Source organism: Loxodonta africana, chromosome 2 (assembly GCF_030014295.1).
Source record: "Loxodonta africana isolate mLoxAfr1 chromosome 2, mLoxAfr1.hap2, whole genome shotgun sequence".
NCBI classification, from domain to species: Eukaryota; Metazoa; Chordata; class Mammalia; order Proboscidea; family Elephantidae; genus Loxodonta; species Loxodonta africana.
Window position 1 is genome coordinate 146,634,143 of NC_087343.1, and position 21,053 is coordinate 146,655,195.

Sequence of the window (21,053 nt, forward strand, 5' to 3'; positions counted from 1 at the left end):
GCTCCGTGGAAAACCTGTGGGGCAGTTCTACTCTGTCCTGTAGGGCTGCTATGAGTCAGAATTGACTCCATGGCAGCAGGTTTGGTTTGGTTTTTTTGGATATAGACTTACATTCCATTAATGAAAGATAAACAGAAAAAAACATGTAACAATGATGAGAAGTATGGCACAAATGGTTAAGCACTGGGCCACTAACTGAAAGGTTGGTGATTCAAATCCACTTGGAGGTGCCTTGGAAGAAAGTCCTGGCAATCTACTTCCCAAAGGTCACAGCCATTGAACTCTATGGAGCAAAGTTCTACTCTGAAACACACGGGTTTGCCATGAGCCGGAATCAATTTGACAGTAATGGATTTTTTTTTCACTATCAATTTATATTCCATTGAGAAAAGAAAAACATAGAAACAAATAAGTAACAATGATGAGAAGTACCATGAAGAAAACTCAGCAGGGTAAAAGGGCTGGAGTGAGCAGGGGTAATATGTTGTTGTGTAAGGTGTTCAGAGAAGGCCTTTTAATAAGGTAACATTTGAACAAAGGCCTGGAGAGTTAGGAAACTGAGCTACATGAACGTCTTGGGGAAGAGCATCCCAAGTAATGGGAATAGCAAGTACAGAGACAGGCTTGTGCTTGGGTAGCTAGAGAAATAGCAAGTGTATCTGGAGTGGAGTGAGTGAGAAGGAGTGTAGAAGAAGATAAAGTCAGAGAAGTAGCAAGGTCAGGTCATGTGGGGTCTTGAAGGCCATGGGTGGAACTTTGGATTTTACTCAGCATGAGATGAGAAAAGCCATGCAAAGAAATTTTAACTTGATGCAGTGGGCACAGGGAATAATTGCAGGCTTTGGGGCACCAGAAAGTAAAAACCGAATCAGTATTTTAGGAGCTCAGTTCAACACGTGGAATGTTCTGGAGGGAGGGAATCAGAGAGACTATTCCAATAGTTCAAATTCAAGCTGATGAAGGAAGCTAACCAGAGTGGGCAGTGAAAATGGCAAGAACTACATAAAAATGAGAAAACTCCAAAGAAAGCCATGGATTTACTGCTTGGTGTGAGATGAGTGTACATGTGATGTTGCGTCAGAGCTACTGACTTCAGATACCGACAGATGTCCCATCAGAGGCAAATGAGGCCAAAGGAACCGTGCCTAAAATGGAGCCACAGGACAGTTTCAGTGAATGAATTGTTGACCTGTTGTTTGTAATTGAAACCATTTTTGTGTATTTGTTTGAAACAGAAACAGAACAAACTTTTTTCTAGTAACTAAAAGACCTAAAATAACTTCTCCTCTCCTGAAAAGTAGACAAAATTGGTGCTGTTCTTCAGTGAACAATACAATGGTCAGGCAAAGGGGCCCTGGTGTGAGCCTAAATCCACCTTTGCATTTCCAATTTCATTTTTAGAGACAAAAATTTCTAATTTATTAGAAATGCTTGTCTCCTTCTTTTGAGCCTGAATAAATGATCAAATGTACTGGCACAGTCTTTGTATAGTGCTTCTCCCTTTGATGAAGTACTGGTGGTGTAAGGGTTAAAAGCTCATCTGCTAATTAAAAGGTCGAAAGTTCGAATACATCATCGCTCCTTGGAAAACCTAGGGGGCAGTTCTGTTCTGTCCTATAGGACTATAAGTTGGAATCAACTCAATGGCAATGGGTTCGGGTTTTCTCCCCTTGATGATGTTGTTCCTGGTCACTTATTTTGTTTATAAATTTCTTAAGAAGTGCAGAAGTTTCTGAAAATAACGTGCAGAAAATCAGTTAACGGACATGTGAAAGGTATATATGTGGCAGAAGGGTCCTGTTGTTCTAGAAAAGAAAGATAAAAAAGTGTGTATAGTATTAGGTTACCCAGAAAAACCCAGTGCCGTCGAGTTGATTCTGACTCATAGTGACCCTATAGGACAGAGTAGAACTGCCCCAAAGAGTGTATTAGGTAGATGGCACTGGGTACTGGATAGGTAATTAACCATCTTTAACAGCTGCTAACAGCACCAACGGAAACCCTGGTGGCATAGTGATTAAGAATTCGGCAGATAACCGAAAGGTTGGCAATTCGAATCTACCAGCCACTCCTTAGAAGCTCCATGGGGAAGTTCTACTCTGTCCTGTAGGGTTGCTATAGTCAGAATAGACTCGACAGCAATGTTTTTTTTTTTTTTAATTGTACTTCAGATCAAGGTTTACAGAATCAACTAGCTTCTCATTAAACAGTTATTACACATATTGTTTTATGACATTGGTTAACAACCCCATGACATGTGAACACTCTCCCTGAGTTCCCCATTTACCAGCTTTCCTTTTCCCTACTGCCTTCTCATCCTTGACCCTGAGATGGTGTGCCCCTTTAGTCTCATTTTGTTTAATGGGCCTGTCTAATCTGTGGCTGAAGGGTGAACCTCAGGAGTGACTTCATTACTAAGATACAACAGTGTCTGGGGGCCATACTCTTGGGGTTTCTCCAGTTTCTGTCAGTCCAGTAAGTCTGGTCTTTTTTTGTGAGTTAGAATTTTGTTCTACATTTTTCTCCAGCTGACTGCTACCCTTTGTTGTAAGCCCTGTCAGAACACTCAGTGGTGGTACCTGGGCACCATCTAGTTTTACTGGACTCAGTCTGGTGGGGGCCGTGGTAGCCGTGGCCCATTAGTCCTTTGGACTAATCTTTCCCTTGTGTCTTTCGTTTTCTTCTTCCTTGATCCCAGTGGAGTATCTTAGATGGCTGCTCACAGGCTTTTAAGACCCTAGATGCTACTCATCAAAGTAGAATGTAGAGCATTTTCTTCATAAACTATGTTATGCGAATTGAGCTAGATGTTCCCCAAGACCATGGTTCCCACAGCCGTCAGCCCAGTAGTTCAGTCACTCAGGAAGTCTGAATGTGGCTATGGAGCTTCCATGGCCTTGCTGTGGACAAATTGTGCTGGCTTCCCCCTATATCGTGTACTGCCTTACCCTTCACCAAAATTACCACCTATCCATTGTCTATTTAGTTTTTCCATCCCCACCCTTACTCTCCCTCCTAACCATCAAAAATTGTTCTTTTTGTGTGAAAACCTGTCATGAGTTTTTATAGTAGTGGTCTCATAAAATATTTGTCCTTCTGTGATTGATTTATTTCACTCAGCATAATACCCTCCAGATTCATCCATGTTGTGCAATGTCTCACAAATTTATCATTGTTCTTTATCATCCTGTAGTACTCTATTGTGTGTATGTACCATGCTTTGTTTATCCATTTATCTGTGGATGGGTATCTAGGTTGTTTCCATCCTTTTGCTATTGTGAACAATGCTGCAGTGAACATGGGTGTACATATGCCTATTCATGTGGGGACTCTTATTTCTCTAGGATATATTCCTAGGAGTGGGATTGCTGGATCATATGATATTTCTATTTCTAGCTTTCTAAGGAAGCGCCAAATTGTTTCCCAAAATGGTTATACCATTTTACATTCCCATCAGCAGTGCATGAGTTCCAATTTCCCCACAGCCTTTCCAGCGGTTGTTATTTTCTGTTTTTTTGATTCCTGCCAGTAATGCTGGAGTGAGATAGTATCTCATTGTGGTTCTGATTTGCATTTCTCTAATGGCTAGTGATAGGGAAGTATGTCCTCTCGTGCCTATTAGCAGCTTTAATGTCTTCTTTGGTGAAGTGTCTGTTCATATCCTTTGCCCATTTTTTAATTGGATTATTTGTCTTTTCGTTGTATTTGTCTGATTTGTAATAGCCAAATTTTTTTTCCCAGTCTGTAGGTTCTCTTTTTACTCTTGGTGAAATCTTTTGATGAGCATTAAGTGTTTAATTTTTAGAAGCTCCCTGTTATCTGGTTTATCTTCTGGAGTTTGTATGTTGTTAGTTATGGTTTAGTCCTGTTGATGCCGTATATTAGGGCCTCTAGAGTTGATCTTATTTTTTCTTCTATGATCTTTACAGTTTTTAGTTTTATATTTAGGTCTTTGATCCATTTTGAATTAGTTTTTGTGTATGGTGTGAGGTATGGGTCTTGTTTCATTTTTTGCAGATGGGCATCCAGTTTTGCCAACACCATTTGTTAAAAAGACTGTCTTTTTCCTGTTTGATGAACTTCGGGCCTTTGTTGAAAATCAGGTGACCACAGGTGGATGGATTACATCTTGGTTCTCAATTCTGTCCCATTGGTCAATGTATCTGTCATCGTACCAGTACCAGGCTGTATACCATAGCTATATAGTACGTTTTGAGGTCAGGTAGTGCAAGTCCTCCTACTTTATTCTTCTTTGATAGTGCTTTACTTACCCAGAGGGTTTTTTGTTGTTGTTGTTTTTTAATAAAACTAATGGAAACCCTGGTGGCATAGTGGTTAAGAGTTCTGCTGCTAACCAAAAGGTTGGGAGCTTGAATCCACCAGGCGCTCCTTGGAAACCCTATGGGGGCAGTTCTACTCTGACCTATAGGGTCGCTACGAGTTGGAATTGACTCGATGGCAACGGGTTTGTTTGTTTGGTTTAATAGCACTAATGGAGCCCTGGTGGTGCAGTGGTTAAGAGCTCAGGCTGCTAATTAAAAAAGGTCAACTGTTTGAATCACTTGGAAACCCTACAGAGTGGTTCTACTCTGTCCCATAGGGTTGCTATGTGTCAGAATCTACTCGATGGTATGGGTTTGGTTTTCGTTTTTTGATAGCACTAATGGGAGTCTGTGAGTGGTGCAAAGGGTGACATAAGTGCTCAGCTATTAACCAAAAATCAGTAGTTTGTGTTCACCCACAGGCACCTTAGAAGAAAGAACTGGTGATCCACTTCCAAGAAAGTCACAGCCATTGAAAACCCTAAGGAGTGAAGTTCTCTTAAACACATATGGTCACCAACAGTAACTGGTTTAATAGCACTAGTAAAATATCCATGCTATTTATATGGCCATATTTTAAGAAGTCAGAGAAGGATTTGATATTGTGTGGATAATACTTAATATGAAAATTACTTAATTTTTAAAATAATTTTTATTGTGCTTTAAGTGAAAGTTTACAAATCAAGTCAGTCTCTCACACAAAAACTTATACACACCTTGCTATATACTGCCAGTTACTCTCCCCCTAATGAGACGGCCTGCTCCCTCCCTCCACTCTCTCCTTTCCTGTCCATTTCACCAGCTGCTAACCCCCTCTACCCTCTCATCTCCCCTGCAGGCAGGAGATGCCAATATAGTCTCAAGTGTCCACCTGATCCAAGAAGCTCACTCCTCACCAGCATCCCTCTCCAACCCATTGTCCAGTCCAATCCATGTCTGAAGAGTTGGCTTTGGGAATGGTTCCTGTCTCGGGCCAACAGAAGGTTTGGGGGCCATGACCACTGGGATCCTTTTAGTCTCGGTTAGACCATTAAGTCTGGTCTTTTTATGAGAATTTGGGGTCTGCATCCCACTGCTCTCCTGCTTCCTCAGGGGTTCTCTGTTGTGTTCCCTGAAAATTACTTAACTTTTTTAATACGTTGCCCTACCTTAATTATTTAAATTTATTTTCCTTCTATCCCTGATGGTGGACAGGTGACAGATGCAGCTTTCCTCATCAATATTTTAAAGCTGACTACATTGAAAATGGAAAAATCATTTGAAAAATTAACCATAATTTGGGGGGAATAATAGCAACAGAGAAACTTAGGGGTGAAACAAACTGTAGAAAAAGTATTATTTACTTATCAGTAATCTATGTTTATTTAACCTGATTTAACCAATCAGATTATTTACTTTTTTTTAAATTGTGCATTAGGTGAAGATTTAAAAAGCAAATTAGATTCCCATTTGATAGTTTGCATAAAAAGTGTCTTATAGCCTTGGTTTCATTCCCCACAGTGTGTCAGCTCTCTACTAATTTCCACCCTGGATTCCCCATTTCCTTTCATCCTAATTTTCTACCCCTTTCTGCCTTCTCATCTTTGCTTTTGGGCAAATGCTGCCCTTTTGATCTTGTATGGTTGATTGTTCTAAGGAGCATGTTCCTCTCAGATGTTATTGTTTATTTAATGAGCTTGTCCATTGTTTGGTTGGAAGGTGGTCACCCAGAATGGCTTCAGTTCAAGGTCAGAAGTGTGTCTTAGGGCCATAGTCTCTGGAGTTCCTCCAGTCTCTGTCAGACCAGTAAGTCTGGTCTTTTTTGTAAATTTGGTTTTTTGTACTACATTTTTCTCCTGCTCTTTCTGGGACCCTCCGTTGTGATCCCAGTCAGAGTGGTCAGTAGTGGCGCCAGGCAACATCTAGTTTTTCTGGTCTAGGGGTCTCGTAGGCTGAGGTTCACGTGGTCTATTAGTCCTTTGGACTAATCGTTCCCTTTAGCCTTTGGTTTTTTTCATTCTCCTTTGCTCCAGAGGGGAAGACACCAATAGTTTTATCTTAGATGGCCACTCGCAAGCTTTTAAGACCGCAGACACTACTCACCAAAGTAGGATGCAGAACATTGTCTTCATGAACTATGTTGTGTCAGTTGACTTAGATATCCCCTGAGACTGTGCTCCTTTGCCTTCAAGCCTAGGAACTTCATCCCACGAGGTATTTGGTTGTGTCTATGAGGCTTCCCTGACTGTGCCCCTTGTGTGCCCTATTGTCTGTATTAATATATGGGGAGCACCTACTGTCATGTATGTAGAAATATCCACCACTGAACCTGTATCTTTCAACGGGTATACTCCCTTACACTCTTGCACACCTCTTGGCATATCTATCTACCTACGTATCCATTTGTAAATTACTGCTTGTTAATACTGTTGTCATATGATTGTCTATGCTATAGTAGTTCCATTGTTGTTGTGTGCTATCAAGTGGATTCTGACTTATAATGACCCTATAAGACAGAGTAGCAGGCTGAACTCTTAACCACTTTGCCACCAGGGCTCCAGTAGTTCCATAAAACAAAAAAACCCAAACCCACTGCTGTCGAGTCAATTCCAACTCATAGCGACCCTAGACCTTATAGGGTTGTAGTTCCATAAAAAAGAAAAAAAAATTTTTTTTTTTTTTTTTTTTAGTTCCACAATCTACCCTTTATTCTTGTGTTCCTCTCAGTGTCCTCTCTTGCCTTGGTCATGTTGTGCTGACTTCTCCCATATTGTGTGTTGCCATTCCCTTCACCAATATTAACATATGTCTTCTATCTATATAGTAATTTTCCCTCCCTCCCCCTCTCATCCTTGGTAACCATCAAAGAATTTTTTTTTCCTTTGTGTGTAAATCTTTTGTTGTTCCTTTATACTAGTGGTCTCATACAATATTTGTCCTTTTGGGATTCACTTATTTCACTCAGTATACTGTCCACGTTGTGAGATGTTTCGTGGATTCATCATTATTTTTTATCATTGAGTAGTATTCCATTGTGTGTATATACCAGTTTGTTAATCCATTCATCTGTTGTTGAGAGCTTTGGATGTTTCCAATTTTTTGCTATTGTGAATAATGCTGCAAGTAACATGGGTGTGAATATATCTATTCATGTCATGGCTCTTAAAAAGTCTACCTAGGAGTGGGATGGCTGGATCATATGGTATTTCTAGTTTTAGCTTTTTGAGGAAGCACTGTACTGTTTTCCATAGTGGTCGTACCATTTTACATTCCCACCAGCAGCTTGTAAGCATTCCAATCTACCTACATCTTCACCAACATTTGTTATTTTCTGTTGTTTTTTTTTTAATTTGTGCCAGTAATGTCAGGATGAGATGGTATCTTATCGTAGTTTTGATTTGTATGGCTAATGATAGTGAACATGTCTTCGTATGTTTTTTTAGCTGCCTGAATGTCTTCTTTGATGAAGTAAATGTTCATATCCTTTGCCCATTTTTTGATTGGATTGTTTGTCTTGTATTGTTGAGGTACTGAAGTCTTCTATAGATTTTAGAGATTAGATCCTTGTTGGGTATGTCGTAACCAAAATTCTTTCCTAATCTGCGGGTTCTCTTTTCACTCTTTTGGAGAAGTCTTTTGTTGAGTGTGTTTAGTTTTCAGGAGGTCTCATTAATCTAATTATTCTTTTACTTTTACTTAGGTTTGGTATTTGGTTATTTACTTTTAAAATTGGCTATTCAGATTCATCAGTTTCCTCTGAACACACAGATATATTGCTTAAAGAGAACAAAGTCCAAGAAAGCTTGATTTAACTAAATCAAACCCCTGTGCCAAAGTCAACAAACCAAGGTCATTCAGGAGTTGCATAGAAAAGAAAATTAAATGAACACAAATTTTTTTTAAAATAATTTTTATTGTGCTTTAAGTGAAAGTTTACAAATCAAGTCAGTCTCTCACACAAAAACCCATCTACACCTTGCTACACACTCCCAATTACTCTTCCCCTAATGAGACAGCCCGCTTTCTCCCTCCACTCTCTCTTTTCGTGTCCATTTCGCCAGTTTCTAACCCCCTCCACCCTCTCATCTCCCCTCCAGGCAGGAGATGCCAACATAGTCTCAAGTGTCCACCTGATCCAAGAAGCTCATTCCTTACCAGCATCCCTCTCCAACCCATTGTCCAGGCCAATCCATGTCTGAAGAGTTGGCTTCAGGAATGGTTCCTGTCCAGGGGAAACGAGGTCTGGGGGCCGTGACCACCAGGGTCCTTCCAGTCTCAGTCAGACCATTAAGTCTGGTCTTATGAGAATTTGGGGGTCTGCATCCCACTGCTCTCCTGCTCCCTCAGGGGTTCTCTGTTGTGTTCCCTGTCAGGGCAGTCATCGGTTGTAGCCAGGCACCATCTAGTTCTTCTGGTCTCAGGATGATGTAGTTGCTGGTTCACATGGCCCTTTCTGTCTCTTGGGCTTGTAATCACCTTGTGTCCTTGGTGTTCTTCATTCTCCTTTGATCCAGGTGGGTTGTGACCAATTGGTGCATCTTAGATGGCTGCTTGCTAGTGTTTAAGACCCCAGATGGCACTTTTCAAAGTGGGATGCAGAATGTTTTCTTAATAGATTTTGTTATGCCAATTGACTTAGATGTCCCCTGAAACCATGGTGCCCAGACGTCTGCCCCCTGCTACGCTGGCCTTTGAAGCATTCAGTTTATTCAGGAAATTTCTTTGCTTTTGCTTTAGTTCAATTGTGTTGACCTCCCCTGTATTGTGTGCTGTCTTTCCCTTCACCTAAAGTACTTCTTAAAAAAAGTAGTTCTTATCTACTATCTAATTAGTGAGTGCCCCTCTCCCACCCTCCCTCCCTTCCCCCTCTGGTAGCCAGGAAAGAATGTTTTCTTCTCAGTTTAAACAATTTCTCAAGTTCTTATAATAGTGGTCTTATACAATATTTGTCCTTTTGCAACTAGTTTCACTCAGCATAATGCCTCCAAGTTCCTCCACGTTATGAACTGTTTCACAGATTCCTCACTGTTCTTTATCGATGCATTGTAAATGAATACAACTTTGAGACCAGGTATAAACATCTGCCTCTTTGAAGAGTGATCCTGATTTTCTGTCTGACCTCAGGAAGGTTCAGTTTCCCTCTGAGGTCTATTTTATCTTTAAAACATTGAAAGGCTTGTGTTTGTGTACCTTCTTTAAATGTTCTTGGGATATATGATTTGGGATCTTGTTATAGAGGTTCAAAACTGAAACTAGTTTGACCAAAAGTATCATCTTTATCCAAAAGAAGCCTTTGTACTTGGATCTTGTACAAAGGAGTGGTTGAATTCCACTTAATTCAAATATATTTTTAGTAAGGTTCTGAGGCAAAAAGTAACAGAAATAGAGTTAAGATAAAATATTCAGTGACTTGAACTCTTACTGCTTGTTTTTCAGGCCTGACGTAATATTTTAGGTCACACTCTTTTTGTGTGTAATATATTTAACGTTATAGAAGGCATTTGATATTAAATGAATTAGGTTACATGCACTTCACCCCAATGTTGTAAAACTGTGGCATAACATTTAAATCAAAGATATAAATATGTAGTTTAAAAAGGGCTTTATCATCAGCTCAGGACAGGAAAAACCTAAGTAGACTGAAAGTAGCTAAGATGATTATCAAGATCACTAATGAACTATGTTTTCTAAGTGCTCTAGCTTCTGTCTCTGATCTCAAAAAAAAAAAAAAGTCTACTTGCTCCGCAAAGGTTTAATTTTTCACCTTACTGTAAACTCCTAGAAGGAAAAAAAACTGCCATTTAAATGACTGATCAATGTGCTGTTAATGAACTTTAGCGTGACTATGCTATGAATCACCGAGTTTCAAACTAAAAATTACCTCTAAATCCTCCGGTCAAAAAGCAAAGGTCTCCTCCTTGACATGATTACACTTTTTAACATACGTAATTACCCGTTGCCGTCGAGTCGCTTCCGACTCACAGCGATCCTATAGGACAGAGTAGAACTGCCCCATAGAGTTTCCAAGGAGTGCTGGTGGATTCGAATTGCCGACCTTTTGGTTAACAGCTGTAGCTCTTCACCACTACGCCACCAGGGTTTCCACATAGATAATTAGACACCCCTTCAAAAAAAATTATCTTACAATTTACACCTAGAATATGATGACAAAACGTGAACATGAAATACTGTGATGAACATTAACTGGTTCGGCTACTAAAGGTGTTTAAATCTCGAGAGGGCGATAATGTCTGTCGTTTTAGGTAATCTTCACAAAAACCCGAGGAGAGGAACTGTCAGTCCTACCCCACGAAAGCGGCTATTGAAACCCTGATTGCTCTTCGACCTTGGTCCTGCCCCTGAAATGACGTTTACGATGGCGGGGATTTCCGTAACGGTGACACACGCCGCTTCCGGCCAGCAGCAAGAGTGAGTGACGTGGCAGGCGAGGCCAGGCACCGTCCGTCTGCCCGGGACACCTCAGCTGTCAGGTGGCCTGGGGGCAGCGCAGTGAGGAGAAGATTGTGCTGGCAGCCGCCCGGACCGAAGCCGGAAGTGCCACGTGTCCCGACTGCGCCTGCGCAGCCGGCTGCTGACAGGCACTTCCGGCCGCGGCCTCCATCCTTCTCTCCGCTTGGCTGCGGCCTCCCGGCCTGCGGTTCAGGGCCTTACCGTCCCGACTTCCAAGCCTCAGCTCCCAGGCCAGGCAGAGGCCGCCGGTGGGCTGGGGAGAGTGCGGCGTCATGCCTAGGGCTTGATGCGCTGCCGTATCTCCTCCCCGCTTCCAATCGTGAAACGTTAGTCCCCCTCCCTCAGCTTTCAGCAATCTTTCAGTTCTCCTCGGGTCCGCTGTGGCCGACCCCCACCAGGCCCTTCCAACCCGGATAACCGCCGTCGTCATGTCCCAGCCGGGAACACCGGCCTCCGGGGGCGCCTCGACCGGTCTCCAGTCGCAGAACGGGGCTGCCTCGATCTCGGGGTCTCCCTACACCAACGGTGAGTGCCGCCCGGGTGCTGGGGTGGAGAGGCCGCAGCCTGGACCCGGGCTCGAGCTGACCTTTAGTTGCTGCTGCCGCCTGAGGCGACAGAGGAGAGTGACCTCCCGGCCGGGTCTGGAACAGGTGGTGGCGGGCGGCTGCGTCACGGAGACCGCGGCGAATGTGCGCTCGCATTCCCAGGCTTGTTTTAGTGTTTCACATTTATTCATTCCTTCAGCAAATAGTTAGTGAACACTTGCTATATTCCGCGCCATGGGACACACACACACACTCGTTCCCTTCCGTCAAAACTCATTTACAGGGATCGTAGTGTGTGTTTATGTCACTTTCCCCTCTGCGCCACCTTACCCCAGGCTCCCAGAGAGTTGGATTTGTGGTCTGATTCCTCTCGGTTCTGCAGGGCCAGCCGTGGGGAAAAGGAGACATGCCACGTCTGAGTTTGCAGAGATGAATGAACGGCTGTTCTTTGAGAGACCCCGTTAAGACTTGCTCATTTCCCCCAGAACCTTTCCAGAATTGTACTTAGGCCATTTGTTCCATTTTTCAGCTTTGGAGGAACTAAATAGAGGGGAGGATTTTCTGTTTGATTTCTAGAGGTCTATTACATCACTTGGAAAGTGGTTGGACACAATTCTCTGAACCTTTGAGGAGAGTGTACATGTGGCACTATAGTTTGTCATTTGGTGTGAGGGTGTCTTATAAGTAGAATTCCTTAAATTGTCTTACAGTATGACTTGCTAAGCATAATTGTTGTAATATAGAAAGATATAGTCTACCAACAGCTTGCCTACATATTTATCTACAAATCTTTGGTTTATGGAAATAAAACAAGTGGAATAATACTAAAATTCTAAAATTGCCCGTTGGTATTATGATTGCCGTAAAGTTTGAGAAAATAGCCAATGACCAAAATTGCTAATTTATGGTGTTTTTACAGTGGAGTGGGTTTGGGTGGGCTTTAGAGAATACTACTGTTTTCTTTACAAAGGATGTTCTAAAAGACTTTTAAAAATGTCTATGAGTAGGCAGATATGTGGGCTGAAGCAAGAATAAGGATAAGCACTAGGGAACTGCCAGAAATTCAAGCTGGATTCAGAAGAGGACATGGAACCAGGGATATCATTGCTGATGTCAGATGGATCCTGGCTGAAAGCAAAGGATACCAGAAGGATGTTTACCTGTGTTTTATTGACTAAAGGCATTTGACTGTGTGGATCATAACAAATTATGGATAACATTGGGAAGAATGGGAATTCCAGAACACTTAATTGTGCTCATGAGGAACCTATGCATAGATCAAGAGGCAGTTGTTTGGACAGAACAAGGGGATACTGATTGATTTAAAGTCAGGAAAGGTGTATTTCAGGGTTGTATCTTTTCACCATACCTATTCAATCTGTATGCTGAGCAAATAATCCGAGAAGCTGGACTATATGAAGAAGAACGGGGCATCAGGATTGGAGGAAGACTCATTAATAACCTGTGTTATGCAGATAATACAGCCTTGCTGAAAGTGAAGAGGACTTGAAGCACTTAGTGATGAAAATCAAAGACCACAGCCTTCAGTATGGATTGTACCTCAACATAAAGAAAACAAAAATCCTCACAACTGGACCAATGAGCAACATCGTGATAAACGGAGAAAAGATTCAAGTTGTCAAGGATTTCGTTTTACTTGAATCCACAATCAACACCCATGGAAGCAGCAGTCAAGAAATGAAATAACGCTTTGCATTGGCTAAATCTGCTGCAAAGGACCTTTTTAAAGTGTTGAAAAGCAAAGATGTCACCTTGAAGACTAAGGTGCACCTGACCCAAGCCATGATATTTTCAATAGCATCATATGCATGTAAAAGCTGGACTGTAGAAGAATTGACACCTTTGAATTGTGGTGTTGGGGAAGAATATTGAGTATACCATGGACTGCCAAAAGAACGAACAAATCTGTCTTGGAAGAAGTACAACCAGAATGCTCATTAGAAGCAAGAATGGCGAGACTGCGTCTTACATACTTTGGACATGTTGTCAGGAGGGATCAGTGCCTGGAGAAGGACATCATGCTTGGCAAAGTACAGGGTCAGCGGAAAAGAGGGAGACTTTGAATGAGGTGAATTGACACAGTGGCTGCAGCGATGAGCTCAAGCGTAACGGCAATTGTAAGGATGGTGCAGGACTGGGCAGCGTTTCATTCTGTTGTGCATAGGGTTGCTATGTGTCGGAGCCGACCCAAGAGCACCTAACAGCAACAACAACAAGCACTAGATGGTGGTAAGTTGAATCAATTATTCTTTCTCAAATTTATGGTAACAGATTATGTAAACTACATTTTATTCTAGGATATTTAGCAACATAAACACTGAGACTGAAATAATTTTAAGACATTTGTTTTAAGGTAAGAAAACATTAAGCAACATGTCATATGGAGTTTTCTTATTATCTGTAAATTGTAATTTCACATGCACTTTAAATGGCAAATCCTACAAGTATGCTTGTACATTTATATGTCAGTATAGTTTTGATAATTTTGAAATGTTAAAGGAATTTAACCTCTGATGTACTTTATTGAAGATACTGTCACTATGTTGATTTGATTCAGTCCAACAGACACTTGTTACACATCTTCTGAATTCTGGTACTTGGGGATATGGAAGGGAATAAGAAAGCAGTTCCTGTTCGCAGGTTACCCAGAGCCTATTTGGGATTCAGATATGTACCCGATTGTAATGCAGGGTGATAACAGTTTGAAAAATGTGACCTGATGTGCGGAGGGAAATCTTTGTTGTTAGTTGCTGTCAAGTCGATTCTGACTGATGGCAATCCAATGTGTACAGAGTAGAACTGCTCCATAGGGTTTTCAAGGCTGTGACCTTTCAGAAGCAGGTCGCCAGACCTGTTTTCCAAGGTGCCTCTGGGTAGATTTGAACTACCAACCTTTTGGCTAGTAGTCATATGGTTGAATGTTTGTGCCACTCAGGAAAACCATAGGATTGCAAATACATTTCCCTTTCAAGATATAATTTGACAGTGTTTTTAGAAGCCTGATTTCTAAAATTTTTAGAAAATAGCATTATTCTTACTAAAATGGATAATGTTCTATATTGGGTTGCTTTATTGTTCATCTCACTGATAATTCAGAGTACGTATGTGGTGAATTGGAGGGGAGAGTATTTTTTTAGAATGTGCGAAAGTTTCAGTGCTTGAATATAGTTTCGATTAACTTTTTCAAGACAGTAATTTGCTGCTTAGATATTGAAAGTTTGAAATATTGAAAGTTCTTAAGCTTAAAATTTAATGTATCTTGCTTCATTTACATGTTATAGTATGGTTAGATCTTCAGATGTGTTTTAGATCATAATCAAAGAACTAATAGTCACCTTTTTCATTTTCCTATAGCTTGCTATATCATACACCAAGACATTTCCCCACACACCAAGACATTTCTCTCTGTGGTAGATTGTTACGTTATATTCCAGCCTAGAGGTTGTCCAGACAGGTTTTACTAAGTCTCTGTGTAGATTTGTATGTATGTGTATATATATACACAAAAACTATATATGTATATGAAAAAACTGATTGTGAGAATGCAAGACTACTTAAACTACCGATTTTCGTCTGATTATCCTGCAATAAGGCTTAAAAGCAAATAATACCACCCACTGTTACTTAGCTGCTTCACTGAGTATTTGAACCAATTTGTCAATGCAGTTTTATTAATTTTATTTTTGTAATATTTATATATATTTTTGTGTATGGAACTATATAGAAGGGTGAGAAGGATATTCTCTTCCCTCCTTCCCCCTTCTTTGCCTGCATTCCCCTGTTATATTGTAATTTTATAAAATAACATGTGTTTCCCTTTTAGACTATAAGTCCTATGAGGGCAAGAATATCTGCTTTTGTACACCATTATCTCTAATTCCTCACATGTTGTCTTATCACATTTTAGGGGTTCACTAATTTTGCTGAAGAGTTTAGGAATCGGATATTTTACAGTTCTGTTCACTAACCTTGTATTGAATTATTCATAGTAAGATTAGGCTCACTTCTAACCTATTTATTTTTTCTGGTGAATTTTTCTGTGAATTTTTGCACAATATTGCCACCCAAAACACAATAGAATATATGGATTTTTTTTCCCTCATCAGTTTAAATGCTGGAAACCCTGGTGATGTAGTGGTTAAGATCTACGGCTGCTAACCAAAAGTTTGGCGGTTTGAATCCACTAGGCACTTCTCGGAAACTCTATGGGGCAGCTCTACTCTGTCCTATAGGGTTACTATGAGTTGGAATTGACTTGATGGCAATGAGTTTGGTTTTTGGTTTGGTTCACTAACCTTGTATAGAATTATTCATAGTAATATTAGGCTCACTTCCAACCTATTTGTTTTTTCTGGTTAATTTTTCTGTGAATTTTTGCACAATATTGCCACCCAAAACACAACAGGATATATGAGTTTTTTCCACCTCATCAGTTTAAATGCTAGGCTTATGCTAATACCTGTTTTAGGAGTTACAAAAATGTAGATCTCTTTTAGATTCTCTGTGATGTAAACCATGTTTATAATTGTGTATTTAATATAGGAAGTCCTTAGGTACGATCAAAGCATGCTGTGAATAGAAACGGGCATCGTAATCTCTAACGCTGGTTGTGGCTGAGTTGCCTTTAAGTGTTTTCAGTGGGGAGGAGGGGTTTACTCTACGATTTCCATGAGATTCTTTGCATATCTCTTAGAATTTGTTGAATTCTATGTGGTAACCTTTCAGTTTCTTGTTTGTTTCTCCTCATAAACTATGAGCCCCTGAAAGACAGAAATAGTAGTAAGAGCTAACATTTATTCACTTCCTATGTGCCCAGGCACTGTGCTAGGTTGCATTATATGCATCTTCTCCTTTAATCATCGCTACAGCCCTTTGACTTCAGAGCTGTTATTTTTACTGATAAGGAAACAGGGATGAGTGGTTAAGCAACTAGATCAAGGTCACACAGCTAGTATATTGTAGAAGCCAGATTTAAACCCAGACAAACAAACAAACAAACAAAAAAACCAGTTGCATTCCAGGCGATCTGACTCATAGCAACCCTGTAGAACTGCCCTATAGGGTTTCCAAGGCCGTAGTCTTTACGGAAGCAGACTGCCACATCTTTCTCCTGCGAGTGGCTGGTGGGTTCAAACTGCTGACCTTTCAGTTAGCAACACAGCGCTTAACCACTATGCCACCAACCACTGTACCTAAACCCAGCCAGTCTTACTTAACCCGTGTTATTCTACTTAATCTCGTTATCTCTGGATCCCAGGACCTAACACCTTGAATTAATGTCTGAACTGAGGATCCGATCCTTCTCTTTGGTTTCTCTTTTTTTTTTTTTAAATTGTGCTTTAGGTGGAAGTTTACAGCTGAAGTATATTTCTCATTCAAAAGTTTATACACACATTGTTTTGTGACATTGGTTACAGTTCCCACAATGTGACACCATGCTCCCCCTTTTTGTCTCTGGGTTCCCTGTGTCTATTTGTCCAGTTCCTGTCCGTTCCTGCTTTCTAATCCTGACTTTGGGCAGGAGATGCCCATTTGGTCTCGTATATTTGTTTGAACAAAGAAGCACGTTCCTCATGTGTATTAATTTTCTTTGGTTTCCTTATGTAAATTACAGTAAATATTTACTGACATTTTTCAAAACTGCCACCTAGCTTTTTTTCCTTTGGATTATAATTAATGCCTGGCCTGCTGCTCATTTATGTTGGTGTTTAGTCTATTTCTTTGCTGTTCCAACATTATATTTCATAGATGTAGGTCCTGAAATTGCCCCTGCCCACACTTTGATTTCTGATATTTGCTTTTCCCCTTGTGTTGCTTACTTTTAAAGCCCTTATTTTAATGACTGACCCACAAATTGTACTCATGCAGTGGCATGATTTGTTGTATTTATACTTCCGTTTGGTTAACTCTTAAAGTGATCAGAGTGTATTTTGTATTTTGATGTATCCTGTGACATGACTGCTGAATTAATTTTTTTTTCCAAATAGTTAATTAGTTGTTCTTACCTGTCGTACTTAAAATCAAATACATAGAAAACAGAAACTTTGCAAGCTTAAAGTAACACATTGCTGTCTAAAATGTGATGTTTTTGAGTATTTGGCTACTTTTCTGTGACTTTTATTTCCTACCTTCATGTAGGACATGATAATTAATAGAATTGTATTTTGAAGAGCCTTGAATTGACTTCAAATTGGTGAATCACTTGGATTCAAGTATGATAGGTGGAAAGTGTGAATACTGCTTAGCAAATAGTACCTCAGTGTATATTTATTAAATGGATTAATGAATGAATGGCTTAAAAAAAATACTGCATATTAATCTTACTTGGAATTTCAGGGAAAGCCAGTCTGGGAGACATCTTTTCCCCTTACTGTTAAATTTATGTGAAAGGAATAGTTTATTTAGTGTGTTTCTGTCGCTGTTTAGTAGGCTTTTAAAAAAATTTTTATTGTGCTTTAAGTGAAAGTTTACAAACCAAGTCAGGCTCTCATATAAAAACTTACACACACCTTGTTATATACTCCTAGTTGCTCTCCCTCTAATGAGACAGCACACTGCTTCTCTCTGTTCACTATTTTCGTGTCCATTCGGCCACCTCTGCCCTCTCATCTCTTCTCCAGACAGGAGCTGCACACATAGTCTCATGTGTATACTTGATCCAAAAAGTGAACTCTTTACCAGTATCATTTTCTATCCCACAGTCCAGTCTAGTCCCTGTCCGAAGAGTTGGCTTTGGGAATGGTTCCGGTCTTAGGCTAACAGAAGGTCTGGGGACCATAATCTCCGAGGTCCTTCTAGTCTCAGTCAGACTGTTAAGTCTGGTCTTTTTACGAGAATTTGGGGTCTGCATCTCAGTGTTCTCCTGCTCCCTCAGGGGTTCTCTGTCTGGGCAGTCATCGGTTGTAGCCAGGCACCATGTCGTTCTTCTGGTCTCAGGCTGATGTAGTCTCTGGTTTATGTGGCCCTTTCTGTGTCTTGGGCTCATAATTACCTTGCATCTTTGGTGTTCTTTATTCTCCTTTGATCCAGGTGGGTTGAGACCAATTGATGTTTCTTAGATGGCCACTTGCTAGCATTTAAGACCCCAGACGCCCCTCTCCTAAGTGGGATGCAGAATATCTTTTTAATAGATTTTAATTTGCCAGTTGACTTAGATGTCCCCTGAAGCCATGGTCCCCAAACCCCTGCCCCTGCTGCGCTGGCCTTCGAAGCTTTCAGTTTATTCAGGAAAGTTCTTTGCTTTTGGCTGAGTCCAGTTGTGCTGACCAGTCCTGTATTGTGTGTTGTCTTTCCCTTCACCTAAAATAGTTCTTATCTACTGCCTAATCAGTGAAAACCACTCTCCCTTTCTTCTTCCCAGATCTCATGACCATCGAAGAATATTTACTTCTCTGTTTAAACTGTTTTTCGAGCTCTTATTATAGTGGTCTCATACAATTCTTGTCCTTTTGCAACTGACTAATTTCACTCAGCATAATGCCTTCCAGATTCCTCCATGTTATGAAATGTTTCATGGATTGGATTCATCATTGTTCTTTATCAATGCGTAGTACTCCATTGTCTGAATATACCATAATTTATTTCTCCATTCATCCATTGATGGTCACCTTGGTTGCTTCCATCTTTTTGCTCTTGTAAACAGTGCTGCAGTGAACATGGGTGTGCATATGTCTGTTCGTGTAAAGGCTCTTATTTCTCTGGATATATTCCAAGGAGTGGGATTGCTGGATCCTATGGTGCTATGGTAGTTCTATTTCTAGGTTTTTAAGGAAGTGTCAAATCGGTTTTCAAAGTGGTTGTACCATTTTACATTCCCACCAGCAGTGTGTAAGTGTTCCCATCTCTCTACAACCTCTCCAACATTTATTATTTTGTGTGTTTTGGATTAATGCCAGCCTTGTTGGGCTGAGAAGGAACCTCATTGTAGTTTTGATTTGCATTTCTCTAATGCTTAATGATCGTGAGCATTTCCTCATGTATCTGTTAGCTACCTGAATGTCTTCTTTAGTGAAATGCCTGTTCATATCCTTTGCCCATTTTTTAATTGGATTATTTGTCTTTCTGTAGTTGAGTTTTTGCAGTGTGATGTAGATTTTAGAAATCAGATGCTCATCAGAAATGTCATAGCTAAAAACTTTTTCCCAGTCTGTAGGTAATCTTTTTACTCTTTTGGTAAAATCTTTGGATGAACATAGGTGTTTGATTTTTAGGAGCTCCCCGTTATCTATTTTCTCTTCTGCTTTGATAGTAATGCTTCGTATACTGCCTATGGCATGCATCAGGGCTCCTAATGCTGTCCCTATTTTTTCTTCCATGATCTTTATTGTTTTAGATTTTATATTTAGGTCTTTGATCCATTTTGAGTTAGTTTTAGTGCATGGTGTGAGGTATGGGTCTTGTTTCATTTTTTTGCAGATGGATATCCAGTTATGCCAGCACCATTTGTTAAAGAGACTGTCTTTTCCCTTTTTAACTGACTTTGGGGCTTTGTCAAATATCAGCTGTTCATATGTGGATGGATTTCTGTCTGAATTCTCAATTCTATTCCATTGGTCTATGTATCTGCTGTTGTACCAGTACCAAGCTGTTTTGACTACTGTGGCGGTGTAATAAGTTCAAAATCAGGTAGAGTGAGGCCTCCCACTTTGTTCTTTTTTCAGTAATGCTTTACTTATCCAGGGCCTCTTTCCCTTCCATATGAAATCGGAGATTTGTTTCTCCATCTCATTAAAAAATGTCGTTGGAATTTGGATCGAAATTGCATTGTATCTATAGATGGCTTTTGGTAAAATAGACATTTTTACAATGTTAAGTCTTCCTGTCCATGAGCAAGGTATGTTTTTCCACTTATGTAGGTCTCTTTTGGTTTCTTGCAGTAGTGTCTTGTAGTTTTCTTTGTATAGGTCTTTTATTCCTAAGTATTTTATCTTCTTGGGGGCTCTGTAAATGGTATTGATTTGGTGATTTCCTCTTCAATGTTCTTTTTGTTGGTGTGGAGGAATCCAACAGATTTTTGTATGTTTGTCTTGTATGCTGATACTCTGCTGAACTCTTCTATTAGTTTCAGTAGTTTTCTTGAGGATTCTTTAGGGTTTTCTGTGTATAAGATCATGTCACCTGCAAATAGAGATACTTTTACTTCTTCCTTACCAATGTGGATGCCCTTTATTTCTTTATCTAGCCTAATTGCTCTGGCTAGTACCTCCAGCATAATGTTGAATAAGAGCGGTGATAAAGGGCATCCTTGTCTGGTTCCCATTCTCAAGGGGAATGCTTTCAGACTGTCTCCATTTAGGATGATGTTGGTTGTTGGCTTTGTATAAATGCCCTTTATTGTGTTGAGGAATTTTCCTTCAGTTCCTATTTTGCTGAGAGTTTTTATCAGGAATGGGTGTTGAACTTTGTCAAATGCCTTTTCTGCATCAATTGATGAGATCATGTGGTTCTTGTCTTTTGTTTTATTTATATGATGGATTACATTAATTGTTTTTCTAATGTTGAACCCACCGAAGGTACCTGGTGTGAATTCCACTTGATCATGGCGAATTATTTTTTGATATGTTGTTGAATTCTATCGGCTGGAATTTTGTTGAGGGTTTTTGCATCTAAGTTCATGAGGGATATAGGTCTGTGATTTTCTTTTTTCATGGTGTCTTTACCTGGTTTTGGTATCAGGGATATGCTGGCTTCATAGAATGAGTTTGCGGGTATTCCG

General features: G+C 40.3%; 1 protein-coding gene across 3 annotated transcripts in view; it reads left to right on the forward strand.

Moving 5' to 3' along the window:
- Positions 1-10,339: 10,339 nt before the first annotated feature.
- SEC24A (SEC24 homolog A, COPII coat complex component) overlaps positions 10,340-21,053 on the forward strand; it is a 106,858-nt gene continuing 96,144 nt past the window's right edge. The window contains exon 1 of one of the 3 annotated variants that reach the window (XM_064276455.1): positions 10,340-11,297. In XM_064276455.1, the coding sequence (XP_064132525.1) occupies positions 11,201-11,297 (97 nt within the window). In that variant the 5' untranslated portion in view covers positions 10,340-11,200. The remainder of the gene's footprint in view (positions 11,298-21,053) is intronic. The other 2 variants (XR_010319338.1, XM_064276451.1) reach the window with 2 other exon arrangements.